At 37.3% G+C, this 27030-nt stretch overlaps 1 protein-coding gene across 4 annotated transcripts in view; it reads right to left on the reverse strand.

Moving 5' to 3' along the window:
* Positions 1-20399, reverse strand: part of LOC100377532 (uncharacterized) — a 46767-nt gene extending 26368 nt beyond the window's left edge. For 2 of the 4 annotated variants that reach the window (XM_085502245.1, XM_085502244.1), the window contains exons 1-21: positions 20004-20399; positions 14310-14426; positions 13027-13368; positions 12001-12078; positions 11132-11245; positions 9662-9775; positions 9335-9442; positions 7799-7912; positions 6340-6453; positions 5562-5675; positions 4816-4929; positions 4581-4694; positions 4190-4306; positions 3507-3620; positions 3153-3266; positions 2588-2701; positions 1371-1484; positions 1149-1262; positions 817-933; positions 387-497; positions 94-207 (exon numbers count right to left, since the gene is read on the reverse strand). In XM_085502245.1, coding sequence (XP_085358371.1) covers positions 94-207; positions 387-497; positions 817-933; positions 1149-1262; positions 1371-1484; positions 2588-2701; positions 3153-3266; positions 3507-3620; positions 4190-4306; positions 4581-4694; positions 4816-4929; positions 5562-5675; positions 6340-6453; positions 7799-7912; positions 9335-9442; positions 9662-9775; positions 11132-11245; positions 12001-12078; positions 13027-13368; positions 14310-14426; positions 20004-20067 — 2536 coding nt within the window. In that variant the 5' untranslated portion in view covers positions 20068-20399. The remainder of the gene's footprint in view (positions 1-93; positions 208-386; positions 498-816; positions 934-1148; positions 1263-1370; positions 1485-2587; positions 2702-3152; positions 3267-3506; positions 3621-4189; positions 4307-4580; positions 4695-4815; positions 4930-5561; positions 5676-6339; positions 6454-7798; positions 7913-9334; positions 9443-9661; positions 9776-11131; positions 11246-12000; positions 12079-13026; positions 13369-14309; positions 14427-20003) is intronic. The other 2 variants (XM_085502246.1, XM_085502248.1) reach the window with 2 other exon arrangements.
* Between the last annotated feature and the right edge of the window lie 6631 nt (positions 20400-27030).

The following is a 27030-nucleotide window of genomic DNA, read 5'->3' on the forward strand; positions in this document are numbered from 1 at the left end:
CAATATTAAAAATATACATATTTTTGTTCGTATTGCATCTTCTTAAAAGCACGTGACTAATCTACGTGGTTTGGATAGTTGGCACACACTTACTTATTTCACAGCTAGTACCGGAATACCCAGGTGCACAGTTGCAACCATAGCCGCCCACTTGATCGACACACGTGCCACCGTTTTGACAGGGCGAGTTGTAGCAGTCATCAACATCTGCAAGGAAAGCGTCCGATGTATTAATCGCTCATATACTGAAGCCACACATACGAGCGTGTGCGCATGTCTAATATTAAAATAGTCGCACATATAATCCCCCGATCAGACAAAAAGCCATAAAAACAACATCTATTTCGGCAATCATGACTGTCAATATAGGTTTGCAATATACTTACTGAAATCACAGTTTTGACCTGTCCATCCAACATCACAGATGCATAAATATCCGGTAAATTGGTTGTTGCAATAACCATGTATACAGGGATTATCGGAACAAGCATTGAGTTCTATGGTAAACAAAAACAAATTATTATAATATTTTATAATTATAATTATTTTTATTTTATTATAAAGTTTTTTTATAAGCGTGAACACTTAGTTATTATGCAAATACATTTCAAATTGTAATATTTTTGTAAATAAGTAGTTAATTAATGGTACGTACTAGTAATTAAAAATACGTGTACATTTCACAATATGCGATCAGTTCACAGCGTACCATAACCCATTATAAATATACAAATCAACATGTACTAGCGAATGGTACAAATACTTCTAAAATATCAGTATTTCCCAACAAATATAACAATTTATATCCAATCTTACCATTCTCACAATGTGTCCCAGTGTATCGTACTGGGCACGAACATATATATGAAGTTTGTAAATTGTTACATAAACCACCGTTCATGCAGGGGTTGACAGGATTGCAAAGATCGACAGCTAAAAAAAAAGATTACATGAGTTATATATTATTACATATCATTGAGTTTTGTTAATTTATTTGTTATCATGCCACTGTTTTAATTTCAAATTTCGTCCGAGGCATATACAATTAAATGTTATCAGTTTATGTATTCATTTATACTTTTTGATGGAGATGATAATGGTTAGTTGGTAATGTTACACAATACATTACAAATATACAATCAACTTACCAGTTTCACAGTTTGTACCCTTCCATCCGGCATTGCATGTGCATCGATACGCAGTGAAGAGATTGACACACGTAGCTCCATTTTGGCAATAGTTTGGAAAGCACGCATTTTTTTCTGTATATGAAAAAAAGGTAATAATGTATATATTTTTAAGTAATTCGCATTGGTAAAGTTGTAGACAGTAGTATTGATAGATTACGTTGAAATTAGGATGATAGTTACCAAATTCACACTGAAGACCTTCGTGAGTTGGTGGACAAATACACGCGTAATTAGGCTGCATATTCACACAGGTGGCGCTGTTCTGGCATGGATTTGGATCGCATGCATCGATCTCTGAATTGGTACAAAAAGATAAAACAGTTGGTGTGAACAAAATCACATGGTAGCATTCGCACGTCAACAGCCTGCCCAGAGAACAACCATAGACAGTACCTTAACACATTAAATATCTACTGAAATATATGTTCACTCGTCAAAATAGCATTTAAGTGAATAACATGGCATTATATAGTATCAGCAAAGCTAACATCACATTAATAGCGAATCTTGCAGGAGCCTTGTAGCTGATGACAAGTAACTATCTAATGCTCACACAAGTAAAAATCCATTCTAACGAAAAATGGTATATTTACTACCCAAATTATGTGGGTGTTTTCACACAACCCGGGAGTGCTTAACTATTAAATAAGTTCCATTTGAGTGACCAGTCACAAAATCTGAATTGCGTGCATTTGGCATTGCAAATATTATCTGCTTTCAAAGTGAGAAAAGATTTCGTTATGTGATGATGTTGCTTATTTTTTTCCTTGCTACTGAAATCCAGAATTACGCATAGAAAATATATACAGGATTCAAATTATTATTGTTCATCTACTATATTTAATTCGTTTCCCAAATTCAACTTTGATGGGTATTGTACGTATCTTTGAAAATGGGTTCTTACAACAAATCCGAGACATTAGTATATATGAACCAAATTGTATCCCGATTTTCATTTAGAGACGTGCTTATTTTTCAGCGATCTAATTAATATATATATATATATATATATATATATATATATATATATATATATATATATATATATATATATATATATTGGACACTGAGCTATTCGGATAATTTCCCGAATTTGCTTTATACGATCTAAACCCAAATACATTACTTAACTAAGAACAAACATTATTTTTTACACCACCTATAATATCAGTAATAAAAAAATAAAATAAACATAGCATAACATTACATTACATAATTCATGCAATATTTTTCACAACATGTTAGCAATTTAGCGTACAACGTTAACGACACATCGCTTAAAGCGCGCATGCAACGCCAGGCAGAACACATAACACATACACAGTGCAGAAATGAAAGGTGCAGCCTTAAAACTATTTAAACGTGAAACATTAGTTAAAATGTTATTGTTGGTCAACCTTGTTCGCAGTTTGTCCCCTGCCAGCCCAGGGGACAGGTACACGTGTAGAACGTTTGGGAGCTCCTACAGGTCCCACCGTTTTGACATGGTGTACTTCTGCATGTATTCGTCTCTATAGTTGTCGGGAAAACAAATGTAAGTAATGTAAAAAGAAGATGAGATGGTCAGTAATAAGGTTTAGGCGAATGAATACGCGACGCGTTGGAGAATGGTGAAGGTTAAACTTATGATGACAAAGAACGCAACGATGATGGAAGTGGGTATTTGGTATATTCAAAGATCGATTGTATGATTGAAAAGTTAATTGATGAGAAAATAATCTGTCTACAGTAGTTAGTCGTGTGACAATGTAATTATTCGTATATATGTGTCAACATCAATTAACATATGTTAATTAGTGACTGGAATGATTTGATTAAAGAGCTGTTGGTGTTCTAAGATAAGTGGTATTACTCCAATCATGTTAAGTGTCGTAACGGCATTGGTAATTACAAACAACATTATTCCTATCGTCGAGAAGATAAATCCTAAGTTCATATCGCGAGACAATCACGTGGCTTTACCTATGTCACAGTTAGTTCCTTCCCATCCTGCGGGACACGTGCATGTGTAATAACTGTAGTAATTTGTGCACGTCGCTCCGTTTTGACATGGGTTTGGAGAGCAGGCATTGATTTCTGAAAGACAAAATGTGAGGCAAGTGTTAATATAATATAATATAATATACAAGTATAGTAATATACAAGTCGGTAACGAACCTAATTGTTCACATGACTGAACGAATTCGAACGAAGTGTATAGTTGTGTGTAACAATTTCACAACAAGTTGCAAACTTAACTATGTTGTCAATATTTGGTATAATATGTAATAATATAACATTGAGAGATAAAAAACGAAATTAAGGTTGGGTGTTTACCTGTTTGACATTGAGTTCCTATCCACCCAGTAGGGCAATCACAAACGAAGTACGTCTGAAAGTTTGTACAAGTACCACCATTCAGACATGGTCCGTTTAGACACATATCTATCTCTGTTATTTGTCCAAAAAAAGAACTAAACGGTTAGTAAAATAACATGTGACATACAAATTATAATTATATGAAATGGTGTAGCCTGGAATCCAGTCATTTTATCTGAGTATCTCATGAATATCCATGTAACCATGTAGTCGGCACAGTTTTCTGTGTAATCGTGGGAACATGCGTTCGCAGTCTGACTCGTAGGCAAGAACAGTCCCCAACAAGACTGGTTCACTAGTCTGATATTCGCACATTTGTCAAAGTCTCACTATCGTAGACGGCAACGAGCTTTAATATATACCACGTTACGACATGTTTTATCATCCGTCATACCCTCATTATGTCACATATGAATTCAAGATCAATATCTCTGTTCTATGTTTTGCTCAATAATAGTCACTGTGCTGCCAACTAATTAATTATTGGTATGCACATGTTTTAAAACGTCTTGGTACGCAGCAAGCCCAATGAGGAGTTTTACTATGCACACACATCTTCGGAACCATGGCTTAACGAAACGCACCACGACTCCCTAAGCCTTACACCCAAATACCCAAAGGACAAGTAAGTAAATAATTACCAAGTTCACAGTCAGCACCTTGCCAGCCTGGCGCACAGTTACAGGCGTAGGAAGTGAAAAAGTTATTGCACGTTCCGCCATTCAAGCAAGGATTGGTAGGAGCACAGGCGTTGAGCTCTGCTCAAATAAAAAACATAATAATTAAGTGGTTAAATTGAAAGTGTATTTCACAAGAAATAACGTAATCATATATAATAACAAAGTAATTTACATTTCATTGCCACACATTATACATGTACAGTAACATAGTCAGTAAACATAATCCAAACCATACATTAATGAAGGGCTACTATAATAACAACATACATTATTATATTACTCAGCACATTGTATGTAACAAACTATATTCCTAGCATTAGCTCCATGCATTCACTGTTATACGTGCACTCACCTGTTTGACACGTAGGACCCGTCCATCCTATGGGACATTGGCACTGGTATGTAGTGACAAGGTTGACACAACCACCTCCATTTCGACATGGGCCACTTTCACATGGATTGATTTCTGTAGAAGAAAAGATTCGTTATACGGTATATACAGGGCTACCCGGGAACTAATACAAAACGTATATCGTGGAAATAACACATATAGTGAAGAAAATTGAAGCAATAGTACAACAACTCACCTATTTGACAATTAACTCCCATGTATCCAAAAGTACATTCACAAATAAACCCGTTGATGAGGTCCGTGCATGTACCACCGTAAAAGCACGGGGTACTCAAGCATTCGTTGATTTCTGAAAGTTCACAATATTTAATGTGATTAATGGCATTTTTTTGTTTTTAAGCGGACGTTTGTTTGGTTCACAGCTTATCGACAAGCTAAAAAAAGTTGTAGACGAATTTTCATGGCTTTTTTTTTCAGGGTTAACCTCGATATGACCAATCACTGACATTCAGGGAAGATTTGAATACGGTTGTCATGGAAACAAGAACTACGAAACGGCTTTTTCACCACTGCCAGATAAATAAAATAAATTGTGAAAAAATTCTCATCTAATCTTTAGAAGTTGTCCTTGAGGACCAATCGATGTTTTGGAGCGATCAGAATTCAGTTGCCATAGAAAAATGCATATGGTTATGATGATTTTGCCAGAGGAGGTCACTCTACGAATACGTGATTAAGGTTATATTCATATTATATTCATATTCAGTAGAATATGTGGCGCACACTCGTTCACCTATTGCAAACAATATGTACTGTATTGTAAACAGCGTGTTTTGCGTTAGGGTATCAGCAAACATTCGCTTGGGTCCGACATCTGGATCTGACATGGGTAACTCACAAACGCCGATAGTTTTTGCATTTAGTTCACGACCCGATTTACAAGAACATAAAGACGGCAATGTAAATTTAACTGTAATGTACCTTGCTCACACAACGAACCGGTCCATCCAGATAAACATGAACAGGTGTAATACGAGTTGTAGTTATTACAAGTTGCTCCATTTAAGCACGGATCACTAAGACATGGATCGGTTTCTGTTGAAAAAATAAACAAACCAGAAAATGCGTTACTAAAAATTTAGGTTCAAATATCCATTGCAGGAATCTGTTGATTTTTCAATTATTGTATTCCTGTTAGTAGTGAGCAATTCTTTAAACTTCAAAGCTTTTCGAGTCTTCTATTTACATGACAATCACAATGCAGACTCAGTCACTGTGCAGCATAACGCTATTTAATAACATCGTGGGATGTAGATCATTTAACACTGGAAATGGTGTACGTTAGTAACAGCATATGAAAGGGTTATAAATAGTTTATAGAAATCAACAATCAATCAACCATTTCGTAAAATAGTAAGGTCATTTAGATGTGAAAGCAAAGCTACGGAAAGAAGAAAGTGGTTAATTGCTAACATAGTAATAACTGCAAATTAAAACAAACATAATGACATTTCCATTTATTGTCAGAAAAAAAACGTGACTAAATAAATTATTTCGTTGGATATCAAAATTATGAATTAGTATTTCAATGCCGGGGTTTTATCAAAATTGGCATTTTTTAGTACATGACGTAAATGTCCTTTGTTGGACGATAAAACAACCCTGTGACACGACAAATGATATGTCATTACGTTGACTACGTGCAAATGTGGTTAATTGGGTTAGCTGGTCAGATTGTGATTCGAGGTAATTTTTGAACCTAATTCACAGTAGATTCCATAGAACTGCATCTCACAGCTGCACGTGTAGCCACTTCCATGGCGGACACAGGTACCACCATTTACGCACGGTGAGCTGAGGCAAGGGTCGATTTCTGTAGAAAGTTTGAGTAGAATGTATAAAGAACAATTAACATGCATACATACAGACAAATCGACTCTTAATGATGGGATACTGCGGTTACTAAAAGCATCTCTCGGTGTAAATAGTTTGCGTACAGGTGTCTTTTTTGTTCTCTCTAAAAACGGCATTTCTTGACACACATTTCTCAAACTCTTACTTGGCTAGGGGATCTGCTGAGTACCGAACGGTGTTTGAGCGCAGATCCCCTAGCTAAGCCAATTTCGGCGATGGAAATGCTCTACACATTGAATGAGATTCGGACATTACAGCATTCGCAACATTTCTCGATCGAACTTGAATCTTGTCCGTGACAATGACGTTTTGGAAAATTGTATTTAAGAGCTCACATGCCGCCGGGAATACCCGACCGAGTCGAATATGTGCAATAATACGCTCGTTGATGCTTATAAACAGAAAGTGTTTTTGAAACAATATTTTAGTAGACCCTGGAAACTCAGAAATGTTGCAATTAGTACTATATAGATTATACATAAGAACGGATGGAAGGCTATTTACATATCAATGAGTGGAGAATTACATTATAAAGTTTAAACGTGAAAGCACTGGTAAGGAAGCAACGTGTTAGTCAGAGAAGTTCACAAATAGTCAAGGTTCTTTACTACTACACTGTATATACGTTATCCACGATGTTGTACTGTATATATCAGACTTCTATAAAATTAATTAGCGAGATGTGAGACCAAACGACTTGTTTAGGTAAAACATGAAAGGTAGTCCTACTACCTTCCGTGGTACAAGCGTCTTTTTAATTATTTATCACGTGGTTTATTTTCAAGGACAAGTTTCTTGAAGATAATGTCAACAATGTAATGGTTAAATTTATGTGTGTATGCGCCCGCATTGACACATTTGAAATGAAGACTAATAGAAGGACGAATTGAGAAATGAGTTCTTGAGCTCAAGCAGTCGCTACTGCTACTCCCATGGCTTGTCTCGATTATGTACAAAATGGTGATTAGCTCTTTGCTTGAAAATGGTTTTTGAAAGAATATTGTGCGCGAAAAGTTACATAAAAGTACCACCATTAATGTAATGTTTGGGATAATTTAAGAACAAGATAGCTTTTTTTTTTCAATTATCAAAGTACTCAAAATTCACTCGAAACTAAATTGCATTGCATTACCTCAACCGGAAGTGTCAACATCTCGCGTGATCGTAATGTATCTTGGGAAAAAGAGAAACTACGAACACATATACTTGTATAGATAAGTTAGTTACAACTTAACGTCAATTAGTTGCAGAAATTAACATATTAAAATGAGTATGTGTCGGTTCTTTGCTGATAGTTTGCTAACCTATGCCACAAAAAGTTCCGATCCAGCCGGCTGCGCAGCTACACGTGAATCCAAGGCTTGTACTCGTGCACGTGGCACCATTAAGGCAAGGTGCGTCGGCACAGAAGTCTATAACTGTAAGAAATCCGTCAATATGAGAATCGAATCACACGAATATCACATAATTGTATAAATATGTAATATGCTTTCATTAGTTTTCTAAACTACTTAATAATTTCTTATTTATAGAATCATTCTATATTTTGTTGTTGACAGACGTGCTAACCTATTTCGCAGTTTACACCAGTCCAGCCAGCTGCACATTGACAAAAATAGCTGCCACCGGCGTTGTAACAAGAAGCGCCATTTTGGCAGGGATTGTTGGCGCAATAATCTATGGCTGTCGTAGGAAACATCGCCGATATATTAACATAAATGAAATATAGCACAAATAAATACAGTAATTATGACATTATGAGTGTTATTAGGATTATTAATTATTAGATTGTATGGATTTTGTTGTTAAAACTTGTTACCGGGCGGGGGTCGTCGCTCTGCGCCCAGTCAGATACGGGTCCCAAGCGACGAATACATGACATGATTTGTGAAACATTTTGTTTATTTACAAGAAATTAAAGCAAGAGCTGTGCAACGACAACCACCCTTTGATATGATATATGTATGAGTTATTCGTGAGATAAGCATTAGTATTGATATTATTGCGAATTGCCGCAGAGACTAGTTCCCCTACACTGTATTAGCGACTATAAATCTACGCAATCTAATGTGGTTACGTCAGTGCAAGTTTACTTTGCACACCTCGAATATTACTACTCTTCAACCTGTAATGTATTCACGAGTGCCTGTATTTAAGGCTAGTTTCACAATATTAGCAGTATTTGAAGAAACAATGTGCGATCAAAGATCAATACAAATATAGATGTGCAGTTAGTTTAGATCGTTTAGCCATTCGTGAGACGTTCTAAGAAAATATATCAAATATAACAATTCATGATACTATCTCATGGGTAAACACTACCGGAACTATTTTCAGATATTTCGAAAACTCAAATTGAAATCACACACATTTAAGAAGCACGCGATATTCACGCATGTAGCTAAGTTTCATATTTTTTTTTAAAACATTGTCTGGAAACTGCTACGAAAATAAATAATGAAACACTGGTTTCGTTAGAGAGTAAATACGATGAGGCACCCTAAATTTTTTAATGTTTTGTGTGGATTTAAATTGTGCTTTAAATTGTATTATAGATGCCCATTTGATACACGTTTGTACATTATTAAACGTTCGCAACTATAGTGCTACTAGTTCTTGTTTTACCAATTATGTTGTAAATGATATTATCTGAATATAGTTCCTATATTACGTCATTATGAATTATAGTAGTCTGTGCATATGTATGTAGATATATGGACGATGACAACTTATACATAAACCGTGAATTGATGTTATGATGGTGCTTTATTTTAAGTTTTGAAAGTCGGTTAATTTAGTGATTATTAGTTGTTTTATGAACATCGTTTCATTTGTCTAACCTATATCACAGTTCGTTCCAGTCCATCCAGCAATACACGTGCACACGTACCCGTCTGCAAGACTAGTGCACATCGCTCCGTTTAAGCACGGATTACCGGCACAAAAATCTATGTTGATGAATAATAAATGTGACACCAGCGTTAGTTGGAACCTCAAATCTCACGTCATTTACAAATGCACGATAAATGTGATATCATCGTTAATTGGAATTGTTACATCATCGATTAGCGCTCAATAATAGTGACGTCAACGTTAGTTGGGAAATTCACCCCTGCATTACAATATTAATATTATATATTACAGTCACTACGTTCACGCGTGCTAACCTTGTTCACAGAGCACCCCGGTCCATCCAGGCTGGCACGTACAAGTGTAACCGTTGAGTACTCCTACACACGTAGCGCCATTGAGACAGGGGTTGCTGGCACAAAAGTCTATAACTATGTATGACAGAGTAGAAAAAAACAACGCAAAATGATGTAGCATAACTACGATTGAGACGAAATGCGAGTATTGTGTACTTTAACAAACTACATGTAATAGTTTTGACATGAACTTGAACTACTAAAGTGGTTACTATGAATAATATATAATGTTAGATTTACGTGACTACACTAATTAATTATTCAATGAAATACTATATTGACAGTTATTCTTATTGTCAGTGAATAGCCATGTTTTGACAAACTGATAACTGGTGCTGTTTAGATATGACATGTAACTATCGAATGGTGTCTAATCCAGATATGATACGACATGATAGTTTGCTACTAAATGAAGACATTCCCACAAGGACGAATAATTGCACGGTGTCGTTCTACAGGTTGGAATAATCATACTAGTTAAAGAATACCAACTTCATAAATATACCTTAGAGGAAAATGGTCGCCGCGAGCTAGCCAAGAGACACGCGACACTCTCGCTCCAAACGATATCTCGGCGGCCATTGAATATTGAGAAATCGAGGTACATTTCTACCACCTTACGAAAATATTCTGAAAATCTTACGTAGTGCCCGTCCTCGTGCATAGTGCCGACCCTCGTGAGAATATACTAACTAACTGAAGGTGACTAATTTATGGACTAAGCACACTGAGTTTTTTTTTAAATGTCCAACCTATATGACAGTACGCTCCAGTCCAGCCAGGAAAACACGCACATACAAAGCCGTCATTATTATTATTTGAGCATGTACCCCCGTTAGCACAGGGACCAGTTTCACATAAATCAACTTCTGTATGAGGTTAAAACAAACAACGTATGTTCCATTATTTGAAAATGGTTGAATGGAGTTATACCCGCAACTTATCTATATACTTGTCCAAATCTGAACATCGCTCTGGCGACATCATGGTGCGCCCTCAGCGGACAATATTCAGTAATAATTGCCATAGAATATATCAACTCGTTGTTATTAATTAACAGTTCAAATTTTTTATTTTAGCTTACATGTAACGTTTTACACGTGCACTAAGTACTGAGCACAGGTAGCAATATTACTCTTGTTTGTGCACATGTACATGTACAGTCACTGTATAAAAAAACAAGTACTTTCTAGCAGTACGTAACATATCCTAGCAATTAATATCACGAGCTTATTGCAACACATGATACTACGAGTAAGAACTGAGTCACTTATCCTACACTGAAACAAAATATATGTCTTGAATAATGAGTTAGTAATTTAGCACTGAAAACAATTTTTTTTAGTATACTGAGTTTCTTCAATTGTGAAATCAAAACAAATTACGAGTTAGGGCAGGTAATGTACGTTTACTAGTAGTTGATCTACTTACGTATATGACAATTCTGCCCAGTATAAGACGGTGGACATACACATTCGTAGTAGTTGATGCGATCGATACATGTACCGCCATGTTGACACGGGAAGCTGGCACATTCGTCAATTTCTAGAAGCACAAAAGAAAAACATCGCTGGTTATAAATAGATGACTTACTGTATTCCAGTAGTTTATCGAGCCGCTTAGAAAGTTGTGGTATATATACTATAAATATGTATAAACATTTGAATCTCGCGTTAACTAATTATGCGTTATTAGCCGGAATTTACAACTGCAGATAGCACACAGGACGATGTAGTTGTGTAGTGATAAGCACACCTTGAACCCAGCAATGTTCTGCGCTGCAATGTTCGAAAAATCCCAGTGTGACTGACTGTGTAAAAGCCCGAAAAAACAAAACAAAAACACTATCATATTTTAAACTTTGGTTGTATAATGAATTGTATGAATATATTTTCAATTCAATATGGCCGCCTTTGGGGACTTCACATTGTTTTTATGGTAATAAGCAAGGATATTTTGTTATTTATTGGACTTAATCCTTGCTGGAAGTTAAATCGCGTTTTTATATATTTTTTCTGCAGCTCAAGCACACTTGTGTAACAAAGATAGAATACTTTCCTAGTACATGCTGCAAAAAAGTAGTATTCTCAGAGTAAATGCTGACAAAAAATGCTGGGAGAAAACTGTCCTCTGCCAGTATTAAGTACAATGCTTAGAACGATGGGTACGATCAAATATTGGTATAACAGGAGCTGCAGCCAGATGAGGTCACATGACCGAATGCGGTATAATTCTTGAAACAGACTTAGTAATATCATAATGCCAGTTATATTTGAAGTACACGTCATATTTGAGCCTACCTTGACATTCATATCTCTGTATCAAATCATTACATTGATAACCCGGAAAACACGGATTACTGGCACACTCATCGCCATCTGTGGATGAAAATAACGATAACTGTTGGTGTGCTTTTGGAGACAGAAGAGCGCAATATACATCAATGAAAACGCACACTGAACGTCCGCGTTGAGGCATATCAGCTACTCGATCAATTCTGAAATACTGATCTATCTGGTGTTGGTAGTGACAAAGAGGTGGTAAAACTAAGGTTGTATGAAACGCCCGCACAGGCAGCTGTAATTTTCCGAGCTGTGTTGCATCAAATTAGTTATGATGTCTTCAGCAAAGTATTATTGATACTGCCCTCTACGTCCGCAAATAAGACTAAACTATTACATAAATAAACGTTTTTATAGGCTACCCGCAGACATCGAATCAGCGATAGTTTTAAAGTAGACTGTCATTTTCTAAATGAAAATCCAATGCCGCCACTCGCCTATTGTGCGAGAGTCGTAATGTGGAATCATGTCAGTATGAAACCATACATATAATTCACATCACAATGGGTAAGCATATTCATGCCAAGGTCATGTGATAACTTTTATTTTCTCATGAATTGGTTCCAATGGGTCTCAGTATGTATTTTAAATTAAACGTTTAGAAAATGTTCAAATATGATACCATTTGTTTTGAAATGGCTGAATCGCTGAATTTTCAAATGGGTTTCTTTTAAATGTAGCCAAATATAAGTGACAATGAAGCTGTTTCATTTGAACATCTGACAAAAAACTATTTCACTGTTTAGTTATACAACTAATTTAATTTAATCCTAAAATGTGCCTGATATTCTATTTGCACGTTATTGTCTATTGGAAACCCACCTACGACGAGAGACCAATAGGAATGCGCCATACACGCATGCGTGGTATGAAAGAAACAGTGCGCAATTCCTTCTCGATCGGAGGAAAAACTTGACGAACACGTTAACAATACCAACGACTAGGAACTACTATTCGTCAATTCAGCTGGATATAATGACTCACCCGTTGAGTAGACCAATCGGAATCCTGTTTTCAATATATTCCTGTCTGTCGTCCATATTATGAAAGCTTGGTTCTCATTGCTGTAGACGATATCGGGCGGAAGTATATCGCCGTCAAAAGCCTGCACTTCCGGTATACTGAAATCCGCCAGTGGTCCCGGACCTATCTCACAAGTGTCCTTATTCTCCTCTACTTCGAAGTTAGAAAATGAAAAGAAAATGGAATGTGCGTTTGCTACCTTGATGACGTACTGGCAGTAATCCCGATTATTGTAAAGTTGCGGGAAATTTGGTGACGTAATCTCTCCCGACGGCTCGTAGTAATTGTTCCCGCAATTGGCAGCTGCAAGTAAAACAAAATAAACGTTAGGCTTCTGCTGGTCAATTATAAATGAATAAAATTCATGTATACTTGTAATATTGTTTAGTTATGAAATTCTACTTATATTCCAAGTCTCACTTCAGAGTTCTCGCATAGGTTTTAGTTCAGTTAAATCGCTACAGTCGTCGCGCAGCGCGTGTTAGAATACGACGTAAATAAACAATGTATTTTACACGCATTGTATATGTCTCTGTGGGCTCCAGTATCGAACAGGACGTGGTGTGACATCTGTAGGCGCTTCAATTGTGCATGCTCAAACGATGATAAAATAACCGCAGTTGAGAATTTTTACGAAAACTACATACGAAATTTTCTATTTCTATTATCACGAGTGATTACGTAATGATGATCACTGCGCTTCCATGTTATTCACTCATAATGAACCACGGTCACACAGTTAAAAAGGGTGGACTACATAGATGTCGAGGGGCGTCTCGATTACAATTTCCATGCTCATTGTATTCTTTTATCAGTAAGCTGGCATTTATTTTGCTTAAACCAACGTGTGTCCTTCAGCCTCCATAAAGGTTATTTTTCCTCGTATATTATATGATTTGCAAATATAACTTCGAAGGCTAGCCATCGCCCGCGACGACGGAGCTAATGGTACATTCCTAATTTGGGCCTGAAGGCGCCACTCAAACAACGCAAACACAATCGCCAGGATTCTGTGAATGGAGGCAGACATGCATTAATAAATGTGGCTGCCTAGAACTTAAACAACAGAATTTTAAGTTGAAATGCTGGGTCAACTTTGTTACAGTGCTCATCATCATAAAATACGTGAGCGTCACAACTTTGCATTATAATACACAATGCATTATATATCGAATAGTTTCTTTTCTACGACCCAAGATATGGACCACTTCTGTCTTCATACTAGTAAACAGAAACATACTTACTTCCCATTCTGTCACAGTCTTGTCCGTGATATGGGAAGGGACACTGACATATATAGAACGGCTCAACGACTGACTCGACACAGGCGGCGTTGTTTTGACAGGGACCCGATGAACAATCTGAAAGATAAAAATAATAATAAAAAAAAATGTAAAAATGTTGTCAATGAATAATCTTTAAATATGATATACTTCACACCTGTTCTTCTATATGTTCCATGCTCGGAATATGGTATCGCTCGGAGTACTCTAAAACGTCCATGGAATAATTAATAATTAAAGTTAAAATAAACATGAGTTTTGAACGCGCCATAAGTTAAACAGAGAAAAAAACATGCAAGGACAAATATAACCTCAGATTGACACTTTATAAATAATTAAACAACAAATCTTTTCACAAAAACTAGACTCTCACTCATCAACAAGTAGTTGTCAGTTTTATAAGATCAAAATCAATTTTGCCGCGAGTCACGTAACACTACTCAGAAGTAAGAAATTTACTATTATGATATCCACTGATATATGAATAATTAAGTTCACGTTGCCCCTGAACACTCTGGTATATTATTTCAGTATATGTATTTTGACAGCGTTTCTATGACTTTGTACAGTGATGATTAGACCATTTTGAACTCCGTAGAAGATATTAGAAAAACTGAAAATGTATTCCTGCACTTTTGAAGTAGATTACTTTGCGAGATGCTGTTGTCAAATGTGTCTTTTTTTGATAACTAAATATTTGTTTGTAATTTTTGTTCATATTGTTTTAAAATGTTCTTTGTGTAATGTTTTTTTTTTATCCCTACTTCTAATTGTTGCATCTTGAACAGACCCACACGGCCCGGGTAACGTGACATTTCTGCGCATGTTCCCTTCGACGTACAAGCAATGTTGTATGTGCTACGCCAACCGTTTGTGTTGGAAGTAAACATTTTTCACGGCACGTGCACTGTTGAAGTGAGGCATGGTAGACATGTGATTTGTTGATAGCTTGTAGCTTGTGTAATTGTAGCTATCCGCTTGTCCACTCGGTTCATTTGAAATTAAAACAAATTGACAGACTCAAATAACCCCGGCGAATACCACATCATACAAATTGCGAGAACGATGCGAGTGTGACTCCGTGGAACCCCTCGTTATTGCAAGCATGCTGGTAGTATCAATGTCCTACCCTGATATATGACATCATCGTCGCCACCGGATGGGTGTATGTGTCATTGAACATTTAGATGTTCCATTTTTAAGTAAAAAAGCAGCAAGATTACAGTGCTTGATAAACTGGTATGTCAGCGGTTTTGTCGACTATCGTGCCATCTTGATTTTGAAAAGAACCAAAGAATCAATTTCCCTTGGAATGACAGTCTCAATTTTGTGTGTGAAACATGTGACATACCATACAAAGAGATACACACAGACAGATACGACGCCAAACATTGCATTGTACTGTTGTTTCCCATCGTATTTTAAACCTCCTGTATTATATTGCTCTTTTTGTGTAATTTGAAAACGTCATCGACAGACACTGCTATTATTCGACGTGCTTTGGTTACCAAAATATAACCCACAATACGCCTCATATCGCGACGTATTTCTAGATTTGTTTATTGAAAAACAAACCAAACAAAAAATAATAAATGTAGAATCGTACGCCCCCATATCAATCAAGATCACGTGGTTCAGCGCCCGAGCAATAATCTTTATATAGATTCCAAGTGTCACAACAATAAATTAAAATAATTATAAAAAGTCAAAATATAATCAAATGCGTTGTTTATGTACACAACTGCCACATGGGCATGATATACCAGGCAATGGTTTAAGTACAAATGCAGCTACACGTAATTTACTCGTATGGCCACATACATCTTTACTGCACTGTATTCAAGCGGTATTTCAGATTAATTAGAACCAACATAAATTGAATATCATGCCACGCAATAATGTCGATTATTCTTATATTTGCATATGTTACTGTTATGTTAAAATAACCCTGTTTACAAAAACGAGCAACAATAATAATTTAACAAAAATAATATATATACCACCGTCGCCACCCTTGGCACACATTTGCATTTATAACCGACTGGTGATATTACAGGGTGTGGTGCTTCCCGTCACTAATTAGTCATGTGTCAGCTCCAGCAACTTTCTATTTCATGTAATTACTCCAATTAGTCATTGCAGGCTGTGCACACACTCAAACGATACAATACAGTAACGCCCTATATTTAGGTGGGTTGATTCTAAGGTCATCTGATGTCAGCCACACCCACTTGATTATAATCAATAATATCAATATACGCAATTCCCACGTTATTCAATTGTTACATTATCAATATTATTCTTTAATAGAAAATTAAAACAATTAGAATAGAATTAGAAAAAATGGCCAGATGAAACATTTATATCCATGTGGTGTCGATAGCATGAAATGCATAGTATGTGAATCCTAAATGATCCTAAAAACCGTTCATTATACAATATTAATTGTATGTAACTGGGTTCAGTGTTCAATTTCTACGTTTGCATAAGTAACAAAACAAGGACGACCTAATTAAACACGTCGCTTGTAATATATTCAAAGTTTTAACATAATCAACGGTTACCCATTATGTTTTATGTACGATTTCGATGTACATAAAGTGAATACATGTTTTCAATTATTAATTACACATTGTACCATATGGTGTTACTGAAATCGAATTGTAGAAAATCAATGTTTGCTCGTTGAACATAATGTAATTGCGGAACAAGAATGCGTAAATCCGATGCCATTCTGGTTAAATCGGTACTGAGTATTGAATAACGCACATCAACTATCTAAACACACTAAACGGGGCTTCCTCTGATTTCGAGGACGCCTTTCAGCAAAATGAAGTGGACATGTTTAATTGTGTGCTCTGTTCGCAGTGATTAATTCAATATCATTGTTAAATAATGTTGATATAAGCAAGTTTTGTGTATTATATTTCGATATATATAGACGATACAACAAGTGCAAGTCAGTATGTCAATAAAGCAGGAACAGGAATGTGTTGCCATGGAAACATCGTTTGAACAGAAAAAGTCCCTAATGTGCTCTGGCTACTTTCAAGTTAGCTTTTATAATTAGACATGAGATGCATCTTTTTGTTTACAGTATTTTTCAATCATTGTAATATTGAGTCAAAATTGAATGTGTGGTGACGTGTATTAAAAATAGTACGATAATTACACGCAAATAAGATGTTAGATATGATATTAGACATATTTACGATAATGCAAATATGATACCAAGCTGCCTAGGTGATGATTAAATATGATTTACAATTTATCAGTATTCATATGCTACGTCAAACATCATTTAAGTCAGTATTACATAAAAAAATATGAAAAAGTACAAAACACGAAGCCCGTTGCCATTATGAAAAAAACATCCTTATTAGTCGTTTTATTTTCAATTTACGCGTTTCAGTTCTAGTTTCATCCAGTTCATTCAATTTGGAATATGTCCACAGTGGAGCACACGTGGAATGGTGTGTTTTCCTGTAGACTTACACGAGTGCATCATCATATTTAAATACATAATGCGTTAAACCTGGTACCAGCTGTAACTGACAGTGTATTCGTAAAACGGGAATGCAAGGAGAGTGACCCGGAATACTACAATTGAGGAGACTAAAGAACAACATAAATTTGTTGTTGATGTAAACTGTAAATTCAAATATAGGGGTATGTGTAAACGTAATTGGCATTCAAGTACGATCGCTACAAGCACGACACCCCCTTACCCCGCAAATTCACCTATGTTGTTGGAACACCGCAAAAAGCAAGGACACAAGTCGAGGTTTGACCCGATCTCTTTGAGATTACTCGACCTATTGATCGCTGTTCGTTTACCATGCTGAACTGATTTCAATTTCCCTTGTGAATGCAAAATGGCTACGCGTGATTGAGTATGGCCTGACGTTTTGGTGTATGCAGTGGTATCTATTTAGCCATCGCTTCTAAGACCACAATTACAGAAATGAAAAAGGCAGCCTAGAACATTAATTATTTCGGTTATTATGATTCAGTTTAAGTTGCAACCCCATTACATCAAATACGAGTCGTCATGTACCGAGCGGCAGTGTCAGACAGTACCATTAAACGGTCCATATGAACAGGTAGCTGTTACCATGGTGGTGGCTAAAATAACCGGTTTATCAGGGTGTAGTCTCATTTCCCCAGTCAACACGCTGTGGTATGATACATAGGCGTTACCACTTTGTTTCTTATACTTTCGTGAGTGCGATCAAATTGTTTGTATACACATTTGGTGCGATTTCACCACGGGACAGACACTGAAATAAAAATGCGCAAATACGGGGAGAAATAGTGTTTATTTTCGTAACCTCCAGTAATTGATACTAATACTGCATGGTCAGTGAATGCGGGTATACGTAGAATCCCAGAGATACATCGTTGTTGTTACGAAGGATGCTAATCAAAACAATTTTTCATGTTCACAGTGTTATTGGTAATATTAATACACCTTTCTCTCTTGCTCGACACACATTTCACGTGGTAACTGTACCGTGGAGCACGCTGTTAAACAACATCGCGATATATTAATAATAAGAATTTAATTGGATTTACAAAATCGACAAATAGGTATACACAATTGTTTCTCATAGGATCGGGTGAATTAATTCTGAGGGAAAAAAAACAGTTTGATATAATAATTACATTTTTGTATTAGGAGAACTGACCATCAATGCATATTAATATCTCTATTCGCGTTTGTGTTTTTACGGCATACGCCATTTTGATATTATAATGAATGTACACAAAGGGCTGGCGGATATACATGTAATATGAAAATAACTCGAGCGATACGTGACCTTCCTGATTACAATTTAATAACAGCGCAATTTCACAATAACTGCGAGGTGTAGTGGGTCATGCAACATTCGCATGTGTTGAATACAAGCTATGAACCCCCCAATACGACAATACTCGACCTCCGTCAATAGAAGAATACGGGTGTAGGTTATTCAACTGTATAGGTATATGCTTTGTCAATTACTGTATATGGCTTCAGAAATGGACAGTGAGAACAATAAACAACAACATCGGGATCCATATGGCAAGGCGTAATGGCAGGCAACATGTGTGCGAAATTGACCCACGATTGAGAAGGCAGCGTTGTGTCAGATACTACGCACGATAACGAGGAAAGGTGTGATCGCACGCCAGCTAAAATACGCTGGCAATATATAGTACGTCTATTTAAAAATACGTCCTCCGCGTAGGTAATGAATTGGTCGCATGAGAGAAGAGTATATTTTGGATGGTATTGGGATTATTTAAAAATGTAATACGGTAATCCACGATCCCATCAAATTAGCATCCCCCATTGTAGCCAGACTGACCCATTGATGGGGGCTGCAATTTGTGTACTTTGGAAACTCGGGAACAAAAGGGCCGGGACAATACGCCGAACAGATTCGTTTACTCACAATTCCTACAAAACATGGAGGTGATATAAACGCAGTATCCCAGTCACAGGACGTTAGTTGACAGAAATAAAAGTTGATAAAAGCACTATAATCGAAATGTACAACTGATAACTGGAGTGTAAACTGTCACGAATTGTGTGTGACGCCTAACGATACATCGATCGAAAGAAGAACAACAACCAGAGGCAACCACACCGCTCATTCGCACACCACTTACCGGCAGATGCTGAAATGAACAAGCCCATCAGTTGGAATAAGAACAGCACTGTCCTCGCCATCATTGCACGGCGGAAATTAAAATTTTTAGGTGAAGCACAACAAACACGATCGCGTAACCCTAAGAGATCAATGTTTCAATTTCGTCATCAATGTAGTAGATGCGACGGTACGCCGAGAGGACTATATCGGTGATGCGTCACGGTGAAATCATAAACAAAGCAGAGGAAAATGATTCGATTAGTGATAATGATCCGCCATCAGTACTGATATATTTTAAGACGAAGAGTACATTTACTAGACGTTGATGCGTTTCAGTAATCCTCTACAAAGCTGTCCGTACTCGCAGGCTGACTGAATAACACTGCGGATCATAAGGTCGGCTACACGGTCGGCGGAAATGAGGGCGTGCGATATTCATATATGCAGCGATGCACCCTGGGAAGCACGCGCAGCTGACGGTCACCATGTCAACAGAGAAAGGATTCTATACGTCATGTAACTGGTATATATTAAATACTTTTCACGAAGTCAGTCATGGGCAGAAGCGGTTCACGTGAACCGGAAGCGGTGTGCGACCAAATGATAGTGTGTAGTGGACCGTAATTTTTATTCGACATTTCACACAGCTTTTTTTATTATTTTTTTTTTAATTAGTGGCTATGGAAATTGCGGTGAATTCAGATGGCATCGTGCAACTGAAAAAAAATTGAGCACAATAATGCTATTCAATTATAAATTAATTAGTCAAACTAATTCTTTTGTTCAGGGTAATGAAAATAAATGCGTCGGCGCTGGACAGCAGGATGTTGTCATAACACCACCAAGTTAGGATGACACGAACTGACGAAGCAAAGTAGTTCGGGTTAAGGAGCTGTCATGGCCCTGTACCGTTCAGCTTAGGTAGAATATGTTTAGTATCAGGCATGATGATTGATTACATGGATAAGTGGAAGCGATTTCAATTTCAATCTTTAGACGGCCTCAACGCGACTGGACACCTTGAATACTGATAGTGTTGTTGCTCGAATCATTATTTACTACTGACCGTCGACGTAACGGTATACGTACCGGACACGTATTTAATTTTTCATATAAATATTTCGCGTCGACGTGAGTCAATTCTGATAACCACCTGCCGTTATGTCACGTGCACACTTTGCATAAGTTTAACTGGTGGTGGTGGTGGTGGTAGTGGTTATAATTAAAAAAACGATCACATGCAAGGTTCGTCATGTATTATACAAGGTTTGAGAAACCGATGTACTTTACTAGGCTGCCCACATACCATTTTTATTAAAATGTCCCATTTCAAAACAATCTTTGCATTAGGAGTAGCGCTGTTTCAAGTGTTAGTGACAGACACAATTAGGCCAATATTTTGGAAATTCCACGAGCACGAACTGTAAATATGACTGTTTTAATAACCAGACGAATCTCATGGATGGCAGTTAAAATTTAGGGTTACCAGTTAATTGTCGTTCTTGCAACAACGTACACTTCCATGGTGGCTCCCATATCACCGCCATATTCAGCTAAAAAGCGGTGATCATATATACAATACACTGAAGACCAAGCTCAGCGTGCACACCATCGTGGCAGCCATCGTGCGTTCAACCATCCGTAGCAAAGGAATAGTAGAGAACGTGACAAAGCAACTACGAAGTGAAGTATACGACCGACTCTTGGACTGACTACATAAATGGAAGTCCGTGACATCTGCATCATATTAACCCGTGACAAATGATACTTTTCTTTTAAAAAAAAAACACCATTGTGAATCTTTTCACGGCTAAGTCGACAATGATAAGAGTAAGTAGCAGGAGTCTTATAAGCGTCCCCCACAATGACCCAATATCTTAACTTAACACAAAGGCGAAACGGTGACCACTGATTTGAAAGCAATCAGAAGCATTTGTTCGTATAACCGCGTTTCTGTCACAGTAATCACAATTTTCGGTGCCTGTGCAATGAACAATCGCACTGGCTGCGGTCACGGTGCGAGGCTTCTTAAATATAACAGGAAATTAAATTTGAAATTGTCATATTTAAATTATTAACTTTTGAATCACCGTTGCTGCAATCATTTTTTATATTAAAATACATTCGGTTGTGTCAATTTCGCGCAGGAAAATAAATTGTCTATGCTAAATATACGGAAGTATTTTCAGAGTTGTACATCGTATTCAAAAGGATCCCTTAAGCGCAGCATTATAGGACACGTTACTTCCCAAACAATATTCGAAACCTGTCGAAGTTATAGCAAGTTTCACTTTAAATAAATTGACGTTCATTTTGTTTAGCCAAGAGGATCACTTTATAAGAGTCAAAGTCAAAGCTGTATATTCTGTATTTTTGGGGCAAGGGACGTCATATTGCGCAATATGGCAATTAAAAGAAAGGTTAGGGGCCTGAAAATAGGCTCGTTCGGCGCACTTTTGTATGAATTGAATGATATGTTTAAATCGCAAAGTCGTTACTCGGCATTCTGTGTAATCTGTTTAACTTATGTATCTATGTATTGCAAATATTACGGACTGATACTCACAAAGGAACCGCGCGGTAGTTTCAACTCTAGATGGCGTGGTCTTGAGCGCTCCGTTCGTGGTCACAATCTCCGGTACAGTTGTCCGTGCGTTGAAAACGTCAGTGGTGGTATCGATCGGCGTTGTTCTAGCTGCAGCAGTGATGACACCGTGGTCAGACAACGTTGTGACATCAGGTAGCGGTGTTGTGACACCCCGTCTGTCCGGGGTTGTTTTGACGACGGGTATGACTGCACTTGTGACTGGAGGTAACGCTGTACTCACCTCAGAAGCTGCTGTCGTTTCAAGTATTTCTGAAAATGTATTTAAGACAAAAAAAGACCGATCATTGGATTTTCCAAAGCGTAAACGTAAACGTTCAATTACAAATTAAATTCGTATCAAACAACGTGTTTTCTGTTCAGTTTAATATTACTCTGTCTTTTTTTAAATCGCTGTCCACAAGTCTTAGAATGTATTCATGCGTACACGTTGTGGTTATAAAGCTGACTATATACCTTTCATACAAAGGGGGTCTGTAAATCCTGTCGCGCACTCACACGTGTAACCGGAATCGTTGTTTACGCAGGTAGCTCCATTCTGACACAGGCTATCTAAGCAGTAATCAACTGAAAGCAAATCATACACATGATAAGAAGTTTTTCCGACAAAAAAAGATTAAACAACTCATTCAATATACATGTTTTGTTCATAACCGTAGTCAGCTCTTTGCATACTAATTATGCGTCAAAAGCGTGACGTACCAACACGATGAACCAACGATCCATATTTTAGTAACTCTTTTGAGGTGGGAATTCGTATCGCAAGCTATTCCCTAGACTGGAAAAGTCGAGACTTCTTTTTTGTTTTACAAAAAAAAAATATAATTGTCAATTTAGCCTTTTTAACGTGATCGCGAAAACTAGCGTGACTGCGAAAGAAATCCAGACTGGACGCATCTGCAGGCGACCACCTGCGTTGGAATGAAAACCGGAGCGGAATCATGATCACTCCGGTGATTATGCTAATAAAAAGTTGTTGACTAGCATTGACAACGAATCAGAGTGCAGCTGTATACGTCACATCTTATCTATGTTAATGTACGCAACTTTTCACTTCTGAGGTCCCAGCGATTTTGAAAGATTACACATTGGACTTTTAAATCGACTTGTTTTCAGTAAACATGGATGAAAGTATCGTCTTTGCACTTAGACAGTTAAAATATAAATCTCTGCTATCGAATCGTTTCAATCTTTAGAATGTCATGTTTACTTTCACACACCCACTCATGAATAATCAATGACATCGTGAATAATTAATAGCAGTCAAATGCTCGTAGATGCCGCCAGTCGGGATTTCTTTAGCGGTCAGGTTAATTTTCGCGATTACACTAAAAGGACTAAATGAAGAATTAGCAAAAAAGAAGTCCCGACTTTGCCAGTCTAGCTATTCCCGTATTCTCGTAAATAAGCTGCTGCCTGTGGCAAGGAATGTAATTACTGTGAGTCGACGACGCGACAGTTCAGCGTCACGGTTTCAAAATACAGTTATTCTCGCAGACTAAGTGGTATGTTGAGAGTCAAACCGACTTACCCTTCTCACAGAGTCCTCCCACATACCCATCCGCGCAAGAGCACACATAGTCCACGCGAATATTCATACAAGTTGCACCATGCTGGCAATCATTTTCAAAACAGTAATCAACTGAAAATGGTAAAATGGTAACAATGAATTTTAGTAATTATTCATAATCACATTACTTAAATTACAGTTCAATTATCTTGCAAACCAATATTTTTGAATAAATAAATGAAAAATTTAAAACTCACTCGTCTCGCACAATTGTCCCATGAATCCACCACTGCATCTACATTCATAGCCCACTCCCGTGTCAACACAAGTGGCACCATTTTCACAGTCGTGTTGGAAACACTGATCAACTGTAATAAAGTACATATATATATAGAGACATGCACATATGAAAATAAATTATAACATTCAAAGTTATGAACACTTATTAAAACTCAACAGATGACACGGTTCGTTGGTAATGTTGTTATATATATATTAATTAATATTAACATTTGGTGCATTAAATGCGTTTTTATCAGGGAATAGTTCTTTTTATCACAATTTTTATTAAGTTGGCATAATTTTTAAGTTGGCAAACAACAAATCATAAAAAGGAATCTAAACACTAATGATGGAGCTCAAATATTGTTTCTGATAATGTTGGCGACCAAGTTTGTCGGAAACCCACACCCTTTTCGTCGGCCACAGACACTTTTACAGTGGCAAGAACTGAATTTAGTTCGGACGTCTTGAAGTCAAATTTCTGTTTCAATTTCGCTCATATCAAATCTCAAATCCCCTCATCACTGCCTCGACATTTTCCTTACCTATTGCGGCCGTTTTGTTTTTAAAAGAAAAACCGCAATGCACTATTATAGGTAAAATTATTGCTGACCAACAACAAATCTGCAGTGCTACTGTGGCGCTTAAAACTTTGCGATTGATAGTCTTCCGGCCTAACTTGATTGGTGTGTTTTTGGGTATGACAGATTCTCCAATTAAACATATATCCACCAGTTAGAGCGTCAAATTGTACCTGCCACTCGTCAGAAGATTTCGTTTATTGTCAGATAACGCTATTCTAAATGAGGGTAATACGTCAAATGTGTTTAACATGTATTTTTATTACTTTTGTTTTTTGTGCTGTTTAAGAGTATGTCTTTTTTACGAGTGTCGACATGAAATGCTTTGTAGGGTAAAATGTAGCTTTTGTTTGCGTTGCGCGGATTTACTACCGGTCGTGTTCCTTGTAAATCACGCCACCGTGTACGGTACGGCCATTTTCTGAATTACCCTTTTCAGGGTCTCGTAGCATGTTGGAGTTCATCGTTTGTGGGGATACTGTCACTAAGCATGCGTTGACTTGTAGTCTCGCGAGATTATGACTGAGTTTACATAGTTCCGTATTTAACGGTGGTTTAAAGCGCGGGAGTCGTCAGCCGCGCAGGCGGCGCGGCAAACGTCCATAGCGTGTCGTTGTTTACAAACAAGCGTCTATCCATGAGCCTTTACGTTTTTAGCGTGCGTTGTTATTGTCGCGTGGGGCTCAATTCCAGCGCATGCGCAGGTGACGATCCCTCCCCTTTAAGCACGGTATGTAGCTAGCTACAACGGCATTACTATCTTATTACCATTCAGATTTATGCAAATGTAACATACAATATAAGCGTCTCGGAAATGCTCATTGGTCGTTTTAGTCCATCGATCAGATGAAAAACTCTTCTCACTAGAATTCATGCAGCACGACATGATGAGTTTTATCGCTTTTCAGTTCATATATTCTTGGCTAACATTGTGTAATTGTGATGTAAAACGTACGAATAAATGCTGCCCCCATTTGCAATTATCATTGTCATTGCTATGACAATATTTTCAATAACCTCTGAATAGTTTTACGCGATTTTTACTTACCCACATCACATAATTCTCCAATGTACCCCTCCGCGCAACTACAGGTATATCCATCAGATGGGGTGCCTTCGCATACAGCACCGTTTTGGCATTGGTGATTCCGACACGGGTCAGAAGCTGCAAACAAACAACGTGTTGAACACTGTTATTGTAGAAGAAGTCAAATTACCATGCGTGGTCTGATAACACGTGAACAGTGAAATCAAAATCTCTTCAAATAATTTATAGTTTACTCACAAAATTGGCAGAAATCGCCATAGTAACCAGGTAGACAAATACACGTGACGACGAGGTCGGATGATGAAAAGCACGAAGCACCATTGTCACACGGATTGTCTGCGCATGTTACTCCTATGGTAATGATTGACAACAAGCATGGTAGAATTTCATATCATATTAAAGTATAATTTTAAGATTGTTATATCTGTGCGTAGAAACCCCGGGCTGAATGTACAACAACGCTATTTTCAAATGCAAGAAAACATACATAAATTCATGTTAAGATAAAAGAAAACAAACAACCAAAACACAACAACAATCGGACAACCAAAAAGGCCAAGAAAGCTACTGGTATTAGTAGATTGATGTTTCCCTTCAGCAGCTCGCCCTCAGTGGCAAACGTGTTTTACAAGTTCTTACATAAACGATATTTGATCTTATGACCTAACATCAGCCCATCGTGATAACATCATTAAGTAATCACCAGAAATGATGGTTTTTGTTGCTGTCGCCACGCAGTCGATTGTCGGTTCAGTCGACTTCTCCGTCAATGTCATTACTGTGATGATGGCCACGTGACCGTTGCCGTTGTTGTTGTTGTCTATAGTCGTCGTCGTCGTCGTTAAATGATTACTTACTTTCGTTGCATGTTTCACCTTTGAATCCCAATTCACAAGCACACAGGAATGTACCGCCCTCCACGGTACATTGGCCACCATTCATGCACGGCTGGATAGAACACGGATCAGCTACCCCTGTGATCAGTCATCGGAAATAAAAAATGAAATGCATATCAGGAGC

Source organism: Saccoglossus kowalevskii, chromosome 8 (assembly GCF_978046115.1).
Source record: "Saccoglossus kowalevskii chromosome 8, keSacKowa6.1, whole genome shotgun sequence".
Lineage (NCBI taxonomy): Eukaryota > Metazoa > Hemichordata > Enteropneusta > Harrimaniidae > Saccoglossus > Saccoglossus kowalevskii.